This window comes from Microcebus murinus, chromosome X, assembly GCF_040939455.1.
Source record: "Microcebus murinus isolate Inina chromosome X, M.murinus_Inina_mat1.0, whole genome shotgun sequence".
Taxonomy (NCBI): domain Eukaryota; kingdom Metazoa; phylum Chordata; class Mammalia; order Primates; family Cheirogaleidae; genus Microcebus; species Microcebus murinus.
Window position 1 is genome coordinate 96,521,097 of NC_134136.1, and position 19,773 is coordinate 96,540,869.

The 19,773-nt window shown below is 32.4% G+C and overlaps 1 protein-coding gene across 6 annotated transcripts in view; it reads left to right on the forward strand.

The window, feature by feature from the left end:
• CNKSR2 (connector enhancer of kinase suppressor of Ras 2) overlaps positions 1-19,773 on the forward strand; it is a 268,980-nt gene that overhangs the window by 88,146 nt on the left and 161,061 nt on the right. For all 6 annotated transcript variants that reach the window (XR_012916031.1, XM_012784628.3, XM_020285003.2 and 3 more), the window contains exon 5: positions 4,290-4,331. Coding sequence is in view for 5 of the 6 variants with exons in the window: in XM_012784628.3 (XP_012640082.1) it covers positions 4,290-4,331 (42 nt within the window). In the remaining variant the exon portion in view is untranslated. The remainder of the gene's footprint in view (positions 1-4,289; positions 4,332-19,773) is intronic.

Genomic DNA, 19,773 nt, shown 5'->3' on the forward strand with positions numbered 1-19,773 from the left:
TGGTTGCGTTGAATTTCAGTAAAAATATAGTAATATTTTAAAATTTTAAATAATTGGCCTTTTACTACCTATTGATTTATATAATTTTGTAGCATTTATACTTCTGAAGTTATTAAAACTTAAAATGAAAACTTTGGAGTTCAGTGTGTTTTAACTTATTTTTGTGAATGTCTATATCCCTAAACTGTACTTCTCTAACTCAGAGGCCATATTTTATTCATCTTTGTATCCCTGGCATAGTTGATTAATATTTGCTGACTCAAGGGGAAAAATACATCTATTATGCATTGTCCAAATAATTTAATATATTTGATGTTATTAAAATATTACAAAACTTATCTTGATATATTTAGTATATTTAGATTTTATTGTTAATATGGTATCAAACATATACATGTATGTAATATTTAATAGTGTTTACTGTGTGTGTGTCCATTGCAGTTATTATCCTTTTAGATGCTCAAATTGTTCCATGTTTGGCCAATGGGAATCTCTTTATGTTGATTCCTAAGTCCTATTGACACAACCCTAGTAGTGTTTAATACTTCCTTCTATTTTATATCACAATATAATCCAAGTTCATCTTTTACATTTTTTTACATTTTACATTTCCTGTCACCAATCTGGAATCAGCCATTTTCTGAGAAGGCCAGGGAAATGGTATTTCAAGACCACAAACCGTGGGAAGTTTAGTATTACTAGGTTGGTCATTGTTCCTATGCCTTTACAGTGGGAAGAGCTAAAAAATATGTACATACACATATATACATATGTACATACATAATACATCAAAAGATCCTAGAGTTTTTATTTAACTTGTTCAGTCTTACATATGTATCTGCTTTCTCCCATCCTAAAAATACTTATCAGTGACACCAGGAGTGTTAGAATGATGATCTCATAATTATTTAATTATTTGATTTTATAAAGCACAAACAACAGATTCTGTGCAACAATAACAATCATAATACTACTACCAAACAATGTATGATTACTGAAAACAGTTTAAAATTATTTTAACAGTTATTTTTGCTATATTATACTGGGAATGTGTAAGTAAATTATTAAACTCTAAGACTTGAAATAGTTATTAATGCTTTCTGTATGATTGTTGTACCACTAGTACGATATAAATTTAGATCATATTTACTTTTTTCCTTGAGGAGAATCCCTGTGAAGTTTTAATGTTTAATCATGTCCTCTGATCCTGGAAAGGTAGGCAAATAATGAAACTTGCATACACTGTAACTGAAGCAAGCTATAGAAGCAGCATGGGAAACTGGGCAACTTCCCAGCTTTTTCCAAATCATCTCTTCCCAATGTAATTGTGTTTGAAGTTAATTTCTGTGAAATTGGACTCTTCCAAATTCAGATAAGAGTACAAGTGTACTTTCCAAATATAAATATTTTATCTTAACTTTTGCTTCTCTATACTTATAATTCATAATTATTTATTAAAAGTTGACTTTGTGTAAGTACACAGAAACAGATACACATGAATTTGAAGAAAACTTCTTCAGCTGTGGAGCCCCTGAGAAAGACAAAACCCAATCCTTAACCATTTCTGTTAGTTTGTGAAATGAATCAGACTTAAATTTTACCTTTAAAAAAATTCTCCCTGATTTGAATATGTATTAATCCTTCTGACAAGGTATTGTGGTGAAACAGCAATATCAAAAACTGTATTAGGTTTTTGATGCATAGTGCAATGGATAGCATGTTGGACTTCTAGAGGCTGGAGGCATTCAACTACTATATTGAATAACATTTCTTTTTGTTAAAATTAAATTTAAAGGAAAACAAAATGGACTGTCATTCCTTAAAATATGCAGTACTATGTAATATGGATTTTTTTTAACTAGTCAAATAATAATAGGTTAATTTCATATTTTGAAATAAAGGTAATTAGTTTTGAAAAATTAAAATCATTACAAAGAACAACAATAATATATGGTTAAAACGGATTTATCATTTACTGTATGTCAGATGCTATGCTAAATGATTTATCTCATTGTCTTATAATTCTCACAGCACCCTTATAGGGTTACTACTTATATCATGCTCATTTTGTAAATTCCTTGAGGAAACTGAGGCATAGAAACATTAAGTTTCTAAGCTGAGATCACTTAGTTATATTGCCACTTATTAATAAGCAACTGGGGCTAAAAAAGACAGTAGTGGGGTTTTTTAGTTTTATTTTTTATTTTTATTATTTTTTATTTCAGAATATTACAGGGGTACAAATGCTTTTGTACTGCTTAAATCAAAGTTAAAAGTGTACCCATCACCCGAATAGTGTATATTGTACCTGTTAGGTATGATTTCACCCATCCCCTCCTCCCCACCCCCTGCATGATTTCCACTGACTTTTACTTCCATCTGTGCACATGAGTTCTGATCGGTTAGTTACAATTTAATAGTGAGTACATGTGGTGTTTGTTTTTCCATTATTGAGATACTTTGCTTAGGAGAATGGTCTCCAGTCCCATCCAGATTATTGCAAAAGGTCATTTTTTTATGGTTGAGAAGTACTCCATGGTATACATATACCACATTTTATTAATCCACTCATGAATCAATGGGCACCTCAGTTAATTCCATATCTCTGTATTTGTGAATTGTGCTGTAGTAAACATTCAAGTGCCAAGTATGTTTGATATAATGACTTTTTTTCTTTGGGTAAATACCCAATAGTGGCATTGTTGGATCAAATGGTAAATCTACTTTTAGTTCTTTGAGGAATCTCCATATTATTTTCCATAGATGTTGCACTACTTTGCAGTCCTACCTACAGTGTATAAGTGTTCCTTTCTCTCTGCATCCATGCCAGCATCTGTTGTTTCTGGACTTTTTGATAAAAGCCATTCTCACTGAGGTTAGGTGATATTTCATTGTGGTTTTTATTCACATGTCTCTGGTAATTAGTGACGTTGAGCATTTTTTCATATGTTTATTGGCCATCAGTCTGTCTTCTTTTGAAAATCTTCATTCATGTCTTTTGCCCACTTTTTAATGGAATTGTTAGATATTTTTCTTGCTGATTTGCTTGAGTTCTTTGTAGATTCTGGTTATTAGCCCCTTATCGGATGTATAGCATGTGAATATTTTCTGCCATTCTGTAGGTTGTCTATTTGCTCTATTGATTGTTTCCTTGGCTGTGGAGAAGCTTTTTAATTTAATCAAGCTTTGTTTGGAACCAGAAAAGAGCCCAAATAGCCAAAGCAATCTTAAGCAAAAGGAACAAATCTGGAGGCATCATTTTACCAAACTTTAAGCTATACTATAAGGCTACATAGCCAAAACAGCATGGTACAGGCACAAAAATAGAGACACAGACCAATGGAACAGAACAGAGAACCCATATAGAAAATCATCCACATGTTGCCATTTGATCTTTGAGAAAATAGACAGCAATTTACACTGGGGAAAAGAATCCCTATTCAATAAGTGGTGTTGGGAAAATTGGGTAGCCACATGTAGAAGATTTAAACAGTATCCATATCTCTCACCACTCACAGACTTAAACGTAAGACATGAAACCACAAGAATTCTAGAAGAAAATGTTGGAAAAATTCAGCCTAGGCAAAGAATTTATGAAGACCCCAAGGGTAATGACAGCAATAACAAAAATAAATAAATGGGACTTGATTAAATTAATAGTGGGTTTATTTTTTTAGAAAATTTCAGTGACTGAAATTTAGGTGAGAACTATAAGCTTGCTAATTATTAGTAGCATGTATGAATTTTAAATGTGTATTATAAGGTGTATTTAATAGCTTCCAATAGTTGAAAATATAAAAGTGTGAGATTTTGATATGACTATTGAAATAAATGTTAATGTTTTTCTTGATGTTCTAATATGTAATAAATTAGTGTTTGAAATATTGGAGATATTTAACAGAATACATTTATCACAGGTGAAAGTTTAGATAGAAAATGGTTATAGTATTTTTTCAATAATTTGTTATAATGATTATAATATAATTGTTATAATAATTGTTTTTTAAAAGTCTGCTTAATATGTATTGTCCTTTATTGTATATGTTTAAAAGTAGTAAAATTAGAAAATGCAGGTAAGTGAAAATAAGTATATTCTTTATTACTAAGCATCAGTGCTAACTACTATTAATATTTTGGCATATAGCAGTCCAGATTTTTTCCATTCTTATTATAGTTTTTATTTGAATTATCAAGACTTTTTAAAAATCATATTAATAATAGTTCCTAAGAGAATATTTTAGAAATAATTCTTAATTTTTTGAATCTAATTTATATGTTTCTTTTTCCAGGATTGTACTGTATATGAAACTGAGAATAAAATTCTTCATGTGGTAAGTATACTCAGATTTATCTTCATCTTCATTAAAGAATATTTCTTTGTTTAACTAGTAATTAAATAAAAATCTATAGTACAAAAAATGAGTATATTGGTTATAGCCATTCTATTGTATCTAATAGAAAAACATATTTAAGATTGTTATATGTAGCAAGGTTAGAATATAATAAAATAATCTAGAGCAAAGAGAATTTGAAATTGGAATTTTTAATTACTCATTTATGACAAAAACAGATCAGCAAAAGGTATTCTGTTCTATAACAGGGGTAATTCACCTCTGTCATCATTTGGATGAAATACTTAAAAAAATAATCAACTTTTTTGCTCTATACTCACCAGACAACCTTTCAAATGGTAATTTGGTAATATTTGTTAAATCAATAAATGACTTTATAGATATTTTATTGCTAGAAATGAGTTATGACTATATTATACTTTGTGGAAAGGCATCTCCTTTCTTGTTAATAAACAGTTGCTTTTGTTTGTAAATCCACTTCTAGGCCAATGCCAGTCTGTCCTAATAACTTCTTCATCTCTGGTATAAAATCATCATTTTTGCATCTGCCAGTTAGTAGGTGGTAAAGATCCGTATGCCTGTCAAAGGACACTTGCTTCTTTTATTCCTACTTTCAGTTAATAAATTTTATATTCCTGAAATATTTGAATATTTATAAAACAATATTTTTTTGTATTTAGAAAAATAAAGCTTTTTAAAATATTTTACCTAAATGTATGGAGGGAAAATATGAATTCATAGTATCAGCAGTGCAGCATTCATGTTCTTTTTTGTTATCTACTGTATAAATGATACTGAGCAATCCTTTTCCCCTTACTGTGTAGCAGTGATGGCCTTTGTGATATAAATCACATTCTTATAAAAAGATGGTCTCAGAAGTATACAGTTAATGTACTTTTCTTCTTATCAGTCCAGCAGGGAAAATAATACCACAAACCACCTTTTGATCTACCCATAAGGTCTGGAGAATAGAAATAAACTAATATTTATTTTAAGATATGTAGAATTCAAGTATTAGTTTAGGTTCTATAAACATATTATCTCATTTAACCTTAATTTTATAGACAGTGGAATGAAGGGTCATAAATATTAAGCTATTTGAGTATTGAGTGTGAACACAGAGCTGATACAAAAGCCCATGTCCTTTCCAGATCTGGCAGTTGCTACCAATTGTAGTTCCCTGAGACTTTACAAATTGTACTGTCTTGTTTTGCTTGGAAACCAGTGCTGTTATCTAGCTGTGCCTATTCTGTCAAGAACTAAGGAGCATGAACAGACCTTTTCCCTCCTACATTTTATTTCCTATGAATGACTGTTTATTTGGCATTGAATTTTCCATGACAATGACTGTTCCCTCTGAAGTATTGAATTTACTGAATTATTAGACTTAGATATGCTGCTGTGAGTTCTTCATTGTGTTTACTTCAAGCCTGTTATTGAGGTCAGTGTGTGTTACAGTTTTTTCTTTATCAAGTTTCTTAGGAGTGATCTCTTTCTGATGTTTGTATCTAAAACTACTGTACTTTTCCTGATACATTTGCTTCTGGAAACTTAGCATCGAAATTGTGGCCCATAGGGAAGTGCACTTCATAAGATTAATTTTGAATCTAGCTTCATTCTTGGCTCTAATTTATATCTATTATTTCTCTTTGTTGTGTCTTTCTCTCTTAATGTATGTATGGTATATATTTTTACATTTGTTGATATAATCTTTTATATGGAGGAATAGTTCCAGTAGATAACAAAGGCACATTTGTAATCAATATTCAAATGTCAGTAAAGGCAGTGTAAATAGTTTATGGAAAAAGAATCTCTAGGGGACTGCAAAAATTATGAAATTTTATTTCTGAAGAAAATTCAGATTCCACCATGTAACAGAATATCAGAAATAAATTTATATGATAAAAGAAATACTGTGGGATTTCTCTTGTACAAAAGATCTTAAATATAATATTAATTAAATAGGCTACAGAAATAAGCTCTTTGGGGTTACAAAATGGTGTTTTAAATGTTATTAAAAACCATAATAATTGGCCGGGCGTGGTGGCTCACGCCTGTAATCCTAGCTCTTGGGAGGCCGAGGCGGGCGGATTGCTCAAGGTCAGGAGTTCAAAACCAGCCTGAGCAAGACCCCGTCTCTACTATAAATAGAAAGAAATTAATTGGCCAACTGATATATATATATAAAATTAGCCGGGCATGGTGGCGCATGCCTGTAGTCCCAGCTACCCGGGAGGCTGAGGCAGAAGGATCACTCGAGCCCAGGAGTTTGAGGTTGCTGTGAGCTAGGCTGACGCCACGGCACTCACTCTAGCCGGGGCAACAAAGTGAGACTCTGTCTCAAAAAAAAAAAAAAAAAAAAAAAAAACCATAATAATTAATAGCCAGATTTTTAAATAATCATTTAAATTTTTTAAAAAATAATTTAAAAATTATATTTAAATAATTTTAATTTCTTAAATTCCTAATAATAGATTCATATTATTTCTTTATTAACATTTCACTAACCTTTCTTAAAAACCAGATTCCGAACTACTTGCTATTAGAAACGAGTGACAGCATAAATAATATTGAAGAAGTTTAGAAATGAATGCCATATATTTACCTTGGCAGTTTTGCATTCCAGCTAGTGAGTATTTAAAAATCCTGTCTGATGATGATGGAAACAGTGGATGGCATTAACCAGTCAGTTCATCTCAGAAAGTAATTTTATTTTCATGTTATCAACCCACTTCCCGTCCTGGCCTTTTTATGCAAAGATGACCCAGCCTTTACTAGAAGGTTGTAAGTATACTTGTGTGTTACTTTTCTCATGGTAAGAATTAATTTTTTAAAATAACAAAATAGTATACTGTACCACTTGATATATGATGCTAGAATACTTTCTTTAAAACAAAATTTCAGAACAAATATTTCTCCAGATCTCCTATAGTGTAGAAGAAATCACTTTGAGTCTTAAAAACCATGTCTGAATCCTAGTTTTTACCATTGTCTATTTCAGAGAAATTGGTCAAGTGATTTAATTATTTTTTTGAGACTTTGTTCTTAGTATTTAAAATGAGGATATTAATATCTTTCCTGTGTGATTGTTGTTAGGAAAAAAATAAATTAATAAGTTTTCTAGGTAAAGCTTTATAATTTGGTAACTCTCTTTCCAGTATTTATTATATTTATTATATTTTTATTAGGTTTTATTTTATTATTTAGGTTTTTTATTTCCTCTTTCTCTCTTTTTTATATGTACCAGAAAATAAAGAGCCTGAATTTTTATATAGCTTATTTAGAATTTGAATGTTTTTCTTATTCCTATGATATTTGAATATGCTAAGTAAAATATTATTTATAATGTCTTTTTTTCAAAGATAGATGAATATAAATTCTATATGAGCATCTTAGCCTGGATTCTTTCTGGAAAAAAGAGCCTACAACAAAGATGTGACTGCAGGTAGTTTATGGTGATTAGTGATCCCAAAGCACAGAAGTGGCACTGGGAAGGAGAATCAGTATGGGTTCTGAAGTTGTTCACCTCTAGAGGGAACTAGATTTCTGTCCAATTAGGACCTTCTGAGGGGCCCTATAAAATGTGCCTCAAAATGGTGCAACCTGCCTGCCAAAGATTGAAGAGGGAATATTTATCCACTAGCTCTAATCCAATTTTTCCATTGGACAGAGGTTACTCCTTGGGGTATTAGTTACTTTCTTCACACTATCAGGCTTCTGCAGGCATCAGAGAGCTCTAGGGCAAAAAGCAAAGGTAGTACACAACTGGGGTGAAGCAGACTGCCACAGCAGTAGCTGGAGAAAAAAGTGGATTGAGAAGGTGTGAGGTGGGGCCCAAGAGGTATCTAGTACAATGAAACACACCATCATATGTTGTTTGTCACACCATCATATGTCTTTCTCCAGTGTTTTCAATTTTAAAAACAAATCAAAAGAAAATCTACTTACTGGTGGATTCTTTAAAAGAAAAATTCCTTTGAAATATTTTGTGGAGCTTTGGGAAGAAAGATTTGATAGAGAAGTAGCAATCCAAATTTTAAAGCATTTTGGATCACATCTTGATATTGATTGAAATCAAAATTTGCATAAATAACAAAATCAAGTTTCAAACAGTAAAGTATGACATTTGTGTAAAAAAGAAGTATATTTAAGGTAAAGAAAATAATTTAAAGAACTATGCAAGAGACTTAATGTTGGTAGCTTTTGGAAGGAGTGGGATAAATTTTAGGGACATTAACTCTAAATTATGTGTTTCTGTAATGGTTAAATATAGCACAACAAATACTTGTTATTTTCTTAATCAGGAGAAATCCTACTAAAAGATCCACAGAAATACCTGAACAGTAAAGTAAAATATATATTTTAAAAATGAGCATTTTTCACAAATGAGTAAGAGTTTCATATGGGTATAGGAAGTAAACACAATGCTAGTAGCCAACCATTGACTGAGCTAAAGAGCATACTGAAATCTTTCTAATGCCAGGCACATTTAGAATACTATGTAATATATTAATAGTTCTTAGAAACCTCTTCACTTTAGTACACTGAAATGTGAATAAATATGTATTTAGAACAGCCCCGGGGAGACTGCCTTAAAAAAAATAAAAAAAGAGGATCTTACATGACTGAATACAGATAATAGCAGCTTGAGATATGCTCTAGCACAACTGCCTTAGCCCAGACTCTACCCCCAAATCTTTATTTTGTTCAAAGTATAGGGGAGGCAATTGTCAAGAAGAAGGGGAACTTGTCACTTATGAAAACTTGCTATATCCACAGAGCAATACAGGTTGAGTGTCCCTTATCCAAAATGCTTGTGACCAAAAGTATTTCAGATTTCGGATTTTTTGGATTTTGGAATATTTGCATTGTATATTTATCAGCTGAACATCCCTAAGCTGAAAATCCAAAATGATCCAATGAGCATTTCCTTTGATTGTCTTGTCAGTGCTCAGAAAGTTTGTGATTTCGGAGCACTTCAGATTTCAGATATTTGGATTGGGGATACTCAACCTGTATAAATGTCAGAGTGCCCTTCAACACCTGAAATAGTGAAACACAAGATGAACTTTAATGATACTCAGATATTTAGTAAAAGAAAAAGGCAAAAAATGAGAGATGAAGGCTATAGACCCTAGATAATGGTTAACCCTCCTTCAAGTAATCGTTAATCTGAGGAAGAAAGCAATATGAAACAAAGGATATGACAGAATAATTTAGCAATAGAAATTTGAAAATTTGGATAACTTACTAAAGTTAGAAAGATAATAATTTGAAGATATATTCTGGTAAAATTTCAAATTCAAGTGAGAGTAAGGAACCATGTATTTATTCAATTAGAGGGAACAAAGAAAGAGATTTTGACATCAAAGGAACAAAAATTAGATTGTATTCAGATCTCTACTTTGAAACCATAGCTGTCAGAAAACAATGGAAAACAATCTGTAATTTTTTTCTAAATATAAATATTTTTTATTTTAAAATATTAAGGAGGTACAAATGGTTTTGTTACATGAATGCACTGTATAATGCTAAAGTTAGGAGTTTCAGTCTACCTGTCACCTGAACTGTGTTCATTGTACCCCATAGAATAAATATTTGAGAGAAAAGCAATGACCAAAAAATGTTTATATCTAAATTATGATTCATGTGTGAAAGCAATGAAAAGATACTTTTAGATCAGAAAGGTCACCTAAGTACCTTTTTAATAAATGGATTTGAATAAGATCACCAAATAAATGAAGCAAAAGTGGAATTCGAGAATAGGAAAGTATTTCCAGAATACTTTTGCTTTTTAGAATAGCTAAGGACTAGGGGTGAACAAAAAAACTAGATGAAATGATAAATAATAAAAAGTATATGAGTTACCAAGAAGAGGAAGCCCTGAAAGAAAAAAAAAAATAAAATAAAATAAAAAGTATATGAGTGCTAACTATTTTTAAAAGGGGGATTAATGATAAAAGGATGATGCACATATTGTTGGATTTATATATTTTAAAAGGGACAAGCTCAACATTCTTATAATGATAATTACAAAGTTACCATTACTTTCCAGTGGCAGTTATCCTCAGATAACAAGGACTCCCTATAAAACAAAAACAAAAGACAAATTTTCACCTTTCAGTTCACAAACCCAAACACATGTGTGCACATCCACATACATATTAAACATATCCAAATGTTGGTGAGAACCTGATGAAATTAGAATGGGCATACTTTAGTCCTGGGCATGTATATTCACAAAATCTTTTTTGGAAGCAAGTTTTAGGTTATTTCAAGACTCACAAACATTATATTAACATGTAACATTTACAGTATACCTAGGGCACTATTTTAAGTGCTCTATAAAAAGAAACTCATTTGGTCTTCATAAAAACCTTATGAGGTAAGTATTATTACTGTCATCTCCATTTTACAGATGAGGAAACTAAAGCACAGAGAGGTTAAGTGATTTTCCTGAAGTAAAACAGTTAGAAAGCATTTAGGATCCAATTTGAATTCAGCTGGTCTGGCTCCAGAGTCCATATTGCTGTAATGCCTTGGGAATCTAGTCTAAAAATACATTGAAGAACTCAATAATGTTTTATATAGAGTGTTTTGAGCAGCATTATATATAATAATCAAAATAGGAAATAAGGTAATGCTTCAGTATTCTATGGTGCATTCACAGGATGAAATATTTACTATTCACAGTTACTGTCTGAAATTGTGAATATATAATTTATATGTTATATTTACAAATACACCTAAAATATTCATTTGCCAATTTAAAGGAAAGATTTTAAATGACAATATTAAGTAAAAACCTGATTAAAAGCATTATAAACATGGAATGAATCATCATTATTGAAAATTTAGAAAGAGAATGTTCTATAATTTATTAATATTTATTATATTTGCTTGGCAAGATAATAGCTGATTCTTTTTCAGTTTCAAGTATTTTCCCAGTTGTCTTCAATTAGTTTACATGCTTTTATAATGAAAAATATAAAAGTATATATATTCTAATATATTTATGATTCTGATACCTTTTAATGGATAATTTTTTATAGTACACATAATACAATAGGCAAAAGTGACTTGAACAATCCTTAGGCTAGATTTTCTGTTCACTTTTCTTGTCTCTAAAATTGGATAGAGTGTTTCTGCTTAAAATCAGAGTAGTGGGCCATGAAGACCAAAAAGCCTTGTGTGAAGGGAGAGCATTGTTAGGCAGGGATGTCTGTTAATATGAAATGTAAAAATGAATAAAAGGAAACTGAACAGCTTGGGTTCCCTTGGAATTTGCCCTTAAATATAATGGAACAGAAGACAGAGTGCAGCCATAAAGGACAAAAAAGCAATACAGGTAATCAATGTAGTATATATCTGAGTGATAATTGACTAAAAATAAATAGTATGTTATTTCACTATTGATCTTTCCCTCTCAGGCTTTGTCACAGAATATACATTCCCTGGCATATTGGAGCCCATCTGTTTTGATCTGCACAGATCCTTGTTTTATACAGTAAATCACTTAAAGATCTGGAGTTCTCTTCAGTTCTATACTTTCTCCTTATTCCTGTCTTTTACTGCAGCTTTTGAATCTGGAGCGATAAGCACTCCTGAGAAGCCATTTCAGATCTTGTGCTTTAGCAGACTTCCTTTGCTTGTCACAGCCCTGCTGCTCTCATTGGTGAGAGACTTGTCAGCTTTGATTAAAATCATGGAAATCCCAGGCCAGGCGTAATCATTAAGGTCACATCATTTAAATCAGATTGTTCTGAACTCAAAAACACCTTTTACATATTGCACTTGCTTTTTGCCCTATCATTTTGTAAAGATAACAGGAAGAAGAAATACAGTAAATTCCTATATTAATGTTAAGATTATCCTTAGTTACTACATATAGTACTTTACAGTTTACAGAGCATTCTCAAGAATACTCTCTTCTCTTTTCTCTCTCTACTTTCTCTTCCCCCTCTTTATCCCACTCTCCCCTCTCTCTCTCTCTTTACTACTCCAAACTAGTTTTTTTTTTCTTATTTAGGTTTGATAATGAATTAGGCTTATTTTGGCATGTTAAGTATTTGTTTTATTTCATAAACATTCTGAGTAATTTTCTCCTTTCTTTAAATTTTTGAAGTCTTTACTCCTAAACTTCATCTGGGCTGAGATTATTGTGTCTTCTCTGCTATCCAAACTAAAAATAGCTTAAACTGCACAGAGCCAACAGTTAGATGTAAAAGAGGAGCCTGGAGAAGAAAGGAAAGAGCTCATTTTAGTCTTTGCACTGACATCTATATCATATCATTTATATAAGCATAGCTTTCCTCTTCTAATTGCCCAAAACCTTGAGGATGTATTTAAGTACTAGGGTAGCAGTGTGTCCCATAATGAAATAAAAGTGATTGTATTAATATTAATAGTTTATTTTTGGAGATTTCTTGAAAAAAGTACCACTCAAAAATCCCTAAAAATAATTTTTATTGGTCTTCAGAAGGTCCTTGATACTATGAAAAGACAGCTTTTGCCAATTATAGGCCAGATTTCTTCTTCTCTTAAAGCTATGATCTTGGTCCAAATGCAAGTTGATATTTTTTTGATATGATTAAGATTTTGGTTGTAACTATAGCATTTAAACATAAAAATTATGGTGAAGCTCTTTAAAACATGAATTCTAATACTGAGTTTTATAAATGGAAAACATGAGATGCTTCTTATTTTTTCAAAGTTATCATGACCCTTCTATCTTAGCTCCTTTCACTGTCCTTTTAGTGAACCTAAAGAGGCATACTAACACTATTACTCAGTCATTGGTTTCTTGAGCATTGTATTACGTTATCTTCAGGTTTTGACACTTTGGTTAATTGTATTATAAATTATTTTAACTGTAAATTAACTTCTCTACAACCAATGTCCCATGCAGGAAGGAGAAAGCAGAAACCCAGATATAATATGGTGGAGGTAGAAAATGTTTGTCTTTCCTGGGACAAAAAATAAAATGCATATATGCTAAAGAGAATGTAGCCTACATGAAGAATTAAAATAATCTGGTTTTAGTGCTTTTTATTATTTAGATAGACATTATGTAAGGTAGTGTGTTTTTATGAATGTTCTTGCTAACATTACATTTGCTGAACATATTATGCCTTGCAAAATGCTTTCATATTCAGACTAACTCTGAGGGTACAGTCCTTGTCCTAAAAGAGTAGTAGTCATTTTTGTTGGGGAGTCAAGTGAGGTAGAGTAATATAATAGATCATCAGCCTAAAAGTTAAAAGATTTGGTATTCTGACCCCATTATGTCACTTAACTAGCTATGAACAAGCTAAATTAGCCTTTCTGAATTAAGTTGGGGGCTTGGAGTATCCATGACTTCTCCAGTCTAAATTCCTTAATTCTTTAGTGACAAACAAAATCATTAGAAAGCAGGATGGTGACATAAAGTGATAAATTGGAGGACTGCTTTCATCTGAGACTACTCTATGTATGATCAAGGACACTGTAGATTTTTTAAAGTACAGTGATGTAAAAAATTCTTCCATAAGAAAAAATAAGGTAATTGAATCTGTCTGGAGACAGAAACCACACAGTAACTTAAATGAGGGGAGTTTCATATAAGTAATTATTAAACTGTGATAGGAAAGTACCTGTAAAGATGTAAAGAGAACCCTAAACCATGTCTTAGGACTAAGGGAGAGGACTTGAGGAAGAATATCTTATAGGTGAAACACTCTCCCAAGGCTGAGAAGGTGTGGTGGCAGTTTCATTGGAGTGCCTAAATGAGAGCTTATCCACAGTTGCCAGGCAAGAGGGAAAATAACCTTTTAGGATGTAGGCAAGTGATGCTGTTAGGAGGGCTCACAGCAGAAGTTGGGATGCTGCTATGGATAAGAGGTCTTGAGAGCATGTTGAAATAGCTTCAGGATGGTGATCTCCTAGCCCAGTCTGAGGCCACAGGGTCACTAAAGGATTGCATAGTTTGGGCATGTTACTGGGTCAGAGCACTACCTATGTTCCCACACACATGCACCACTAATGGATCTTGCAGCAGGAGCACCAAAAAGTAAAACAAAGCCCATAGGAACCTGGAAGAGAAGCCTCCTTCCTTCTGCAGTATCTCTCTAGTGACCTCTATTGATAAAAACTTAACATTGTACTCATTATAAAGGATAAATGCTAAAAGAGTCCAATGCAGAGCAAGTAATGAAGGGTGAATTTAAAGCTGAGAGCCAATAAATTTGTTATTGGCTCGGTGTGGTTAGCTCTTACCTCCATAAAGCTACACATGGCAACTTCAAATTGCTCAACTATAAGTGAAGACATTGCTTGTAGATCTCTACTGTTTGTTCCCTATTTGCCCATAAAGTATATATATAGTGCCTGAATTTTCCAGAAGCTCATCTAATTATAATGAACTGTTTCACTCTTGCTATTTGGATATAAAGTCCAAAGTAAAATGAAAACATTTTCCTAATAATCTATACCTTAACTCAGCCACTGATATGTCTAGACCACTGTTATTCTTAAGCCTGGAAAATGGCGTGCCCTCAAGCCTGGAAAATGGCGTTCCCTCTAATGAGTGATGTCTCATCTGCCTGGGGACTTCACACAAGCCTGGCTGTCTCTGTTTCCTGCCTATGAAACAGCAGACAAATAGAGTGGAGATTTTCCCAGATCCAATTCTGGTTTCCAGCTTACTCTATTTCCCTATCAGAAATGAGAATAGTAGTAGAGCTTCTTTTCCCAACTTTTAATTCATCCCAGGTTGTTTCAGGGAAGTAGCTGGAAGTAAGTTTGAAGTGTCATGGGTGAACTTCTTGCTCATCAAAGAAGCTGCACATTTGGGACTGATATTCTCTCACTATTTGGCACTGACTTCATCATTCTTAGAAGATTATTATTTTAAAGCACAATTTTTAGGTGATAGTATTATCTCAAAGTTTAGCTCTCTAGGCATTAACATATCTGATAATTACATGTCAAGCAACTTTCCAAGCACAGTGGTTAAGCAAGTAGGAACTGAAGCAAAACTGCCCGTATATAATTTGGCTCTGACATTTAAAAGTTGTATGATCTTGAGCAAGTTTTTAACACCTTTGTGCCTCCATTTCCACATGTGTACAGTAGAGATAATAACTGTATCTCCTTAGGGGGATTGTGGGGATTAAATTAATTAATACATGTAAAGGACTTAGATGAATACTTAGACTATAGTAAGATCTCAATAAATATTATTATTTCATTTAGTCCTCATCACAATGCAGTGATATAGGTACGATTTTATCCCAATTATATGGATCAGGAAACTAAGGCACACAGAGGGATTAAGTAACTTGCCCAAGACCATGCAGCTAGTAAGTGACAAAGCTGTGATTCAGTCCCAGGCTCTTAATTAGCACACTATACGTATCTCTCTAGGAGATCAAAATCTAATTCTAAGGTAATAAATTGTAGACATATAATTTCAGTGACTTTCTTTTGTGTCTTACTGTTGATGTTTTTCCATTGGCATCTGTGGTAGACAAGACTCTAAGATGGCTCTCAAGATCCCTGACCTCTGGTGTATAATTGGCCTCTTCTTCAGTATGGTTGACACCAGTGAATATGATGGATTTCACTGCCATGATTATGTTTTGGTTTATAACAAAGGTGAAGGGATTTTTCAGGTGTATGTAAAGTCTCTTATCAGTTAACTTTAATCAAAAGGGAGACTATACTGGGTGGGCCTGACCTAATCATGTGAATCCTTTTCAAAAAGACTCAAAGAGTCAGAGACTGTCCTACTGGCTTTGAAAAAGTCAGCTGTCATGTTGTGAGGAGGTCATGCAGCCAAGACCAAAGGGCAGCCTCTAGGAGCTGAAAGCAATCCCTGGATGACAGCCAACAAGAAATTGGGGACCTTAGTCAGACAGTCACAGGGACATGAATCCCATTAACAACCTAAATGAACTTGGAAGTAGATTGTTCCCTACTTAAGCCTTCCTGTAGGAATGCAATCCAGTTGACATTTTGGATGCAGTCTTGTGAGACCCTACGCAGAAGACCTGGAACTGGGTCCAGTGCCTAGACTCCTGAGCCATGCATAGAAACTGTGAGAGAGTAAATGTATAGTGCTTTAAGCCTCTAAGATTAGTAATTTGTTACACAAATATAGATAGCTAATACAGCATCATTAATTGAAATTTTAACTCAAAATGACCAAAACAAAAACAGAAATGAAATTTTTAAAATAAAGACAAAAAACCCCACTAGTAGCCAAGAGAGAATAACTATGAAAATATTATTTGAGAATTTAAATATAAGATACTGTGTTTCCTCCTAACTTATTTGGTTCACATCTTATTCATTGTAAAGAGTTCTTTGGTTAGAGGCAGCGTGTCATTGTGAAAATAGCACTTAACTGAGCATCAGAACTTCTGAGTTTTAGTCTTGATTTTCCATTAACTTTGTTATATGACATGTGCAGGTCACTTAACCTCTCAGGGATCCCCAAGTGTCATTCAGGAACAGTGAACAAAATGATCTCAAGTCATCTGTCTTGAAATTCTTTGAATATAAGGATTTAAGTGATTGCAAGCTTGTAGTAACAGGACTGACACTATTGATGAGCTTTGGGACCTTTAAGTTTTAATGTGGGCAAATGTAAGAATTTAGAAGGAAATGATGCTTTTAAGATCATGAGTTTTGACTTACTAATTTTAGCTCATCACAGGCTCTTAGGGGTCACTGCTTCTTTTCTGTTATCAGGAACACAAGGGCAGCATGCTTAATGTCAGTGCTGTTAAAGACAAAACCAAATGCATTACCAGAAACACTATCCCAGACTATGAAATCCTTGAGCTTAGTAGTTGGCATTTGAATAATGTAGCAGACACTCAGCAATTGTTGAATGCACAAATGGCTTAGTGATGGCATGGTGGTGGTTTCCTTTCATTTTGCTGATTGTTTTGTTGTGGTTTTTTTTCCTCCGCTACCAGAGTGTGAAATGTATAGGGATTGTGGGAGTTTTCTAGGTCTTATTGGAATGAAGTTCACATGGCCTTTGTTTATTTGCAACTACAGTTGCTTTCTGAAACTATTTGAAACTATTAATCTTTGCTGTTTATAGATATAATTTTAACATTGGGTTAAAATTGAAATTTTGTTATATTAGCTTTTTAAGTTTAAAAATTATTTCTCCTTCGATCCTCTTTACTCATATGAATAAGAAATCCTTCCTGTATCGGGAAATGTGTATACTATTATATAGAATAGTAATTGTAAATACTGTTAATATTTAAATTCTGTTTATGAATTTTACTCTTTTGAGATTACTAATAATTGTTCACTCCTTGTATCTTCTTAGGAAACCATCATAATTAGAAGTGCAAAATGTGTAGCTCAACAGAGATCTGTCAGTACTAAGATACAAAACATAATGTATTTCTGAATCAGGCATATATCATTTAGAGTCCTCGCTATTTAATATCAGAATAAATCTATGATATTTTGTAAAAACAAAGCCTCCCTTGTTCTCCAAATACAATGGAAATTTCATCCTAAATTGGCACATATATACATATATATAATATATATATGAAATATAGTATTTATATATAGAACAGAATGTGAAAACTCCATTTCAGCCAGAGTGTATGATCTATTATATTAATTCACATTTGACATTAATATAAATTACCCAAGAGAAAAAAGTCATACAATATCTTTAAATCCAGCACATGACACTCTTCTGTATTAAAAGATATTAAAGTCTAGCCCTGTCTGTTAGCTGTTATTCAGTCATTAATCCTTGGTCCGACCATCTTGGGTAGTTTATAACAGAATCCAGAGAGTCAGTTATAACACTCCTTGCCATTTTATGTTCCTTTTAGCTTTATTTAAGATATATTAGTTACTAGACTTTAATTTTAGGTTCAGATTTTTATTCTCATTTTAGAACTAAAGATAAATGGAATTTAAACTCTTTTGGTGTAAATATTGCAAAAATAGTAAATAACCCCCTTTGTACAGTGGTTACCAGTCATCTTCTAGCTAGAATAGAGTTGTCCTTTTGCTGTTAAAATTGATTTAAGTTTTCTCAGAGACCCATGTCTTTCATAGTCTCAGTTCTCATATTCTTCATCTAAACTACATTATAAACTGCAAGAATACTTGCAGGCCTACCTTATATTTCGTTGATTGTAAACAGTGCAAAATATAATTGATCAAAAACAGAAGCCGAGATCTAAGGATAGAAATAGAACACAATAATGATTAGGAATTCAAGTCCTTCTGCCAAGTCAATGACCTTGGTCTATTTATTTAGCCTTGCTCTCTCATATGTTAAACTGGCTATAATAATACTTCAGGAATAATACTTCAGGATGTTGTTATAAGGATAAATGATATAATGAATATGAAATATTTAGCCTTGTGCCAGATACATTATAGGTGTTCTAAAAAGGATATCTAATAATAATATTAAATTGTAACAAAAATGAATTTTTTTGCTGTTTTATAGTTATTTTTCCAGAATACACTCTTAGGTGGTAATAGATAATATTGTGTTTTAAAATAAAATACATATATTTAAAATATAAATTATAATAATATTGTCCAAATTCACTTTTTATAAGAGTGTGTTAAATAGCCTCCCTGGAATTCTTCTCTAGTACTCCTAATCTGGTTTCCTGTAGTAGCTTGATGTATGATGGAGTAATGAGTACGGAATTAGCATGCAAAGCAAGACTATTTTATACACCTTCTAATTGGCTTATTTAGTCAAATGCCAAATGCTACAGTGTAAAGTTTCTAGTATGTTATCTCTAAAACAGGCAGCAAAGTTCTAGTGGAGTTTATTTTCTAACTCTAGTATTTTTCAAGATCTTTAATACATTAACTCCTGACTACTTTGCCAGTAAAGTCAATGTTTTACTCATTTTTTGTATTCCTAGCAGCACCTAGCACATAGCAGGCATTTGGCAAACAAAATTACTGAAGAGGAATATGAAAAAAATGTTTTGCAACTTAATATGGTGGATTTAATTGGTATTTTCTTTTTTGTGAAATGTCTAGTATTTCTGCCTTTCCTTCTTCCACCCCACTTCTAAATGCTACCAAATTCCTGAATAGAAGAGCAACTATTGCTCATTACCAGTGTATTTTATGAGGCCCTGAATGTTGTAATATACACATACTGAACCATTTATATACATCCATTACTTTCCTATTTATACTTTGGACTCTTGAAATATGCTTCAATTTGTAGAAAACACAAAGGGTTCTTTTTGGTTTACCAATTTAGTACCCTTCAGATTAGCATGCAATCTAAGTATCCTATATAGAAACCCTTCAGAATTAACAATGTTATCTCCCCCCTTGAGGTCAAGAGAAAATAAGAATGAAAATGTAACCACATAGGGGAGGAAAGGAATAGTTAAAAGATTTAAATCTCCCA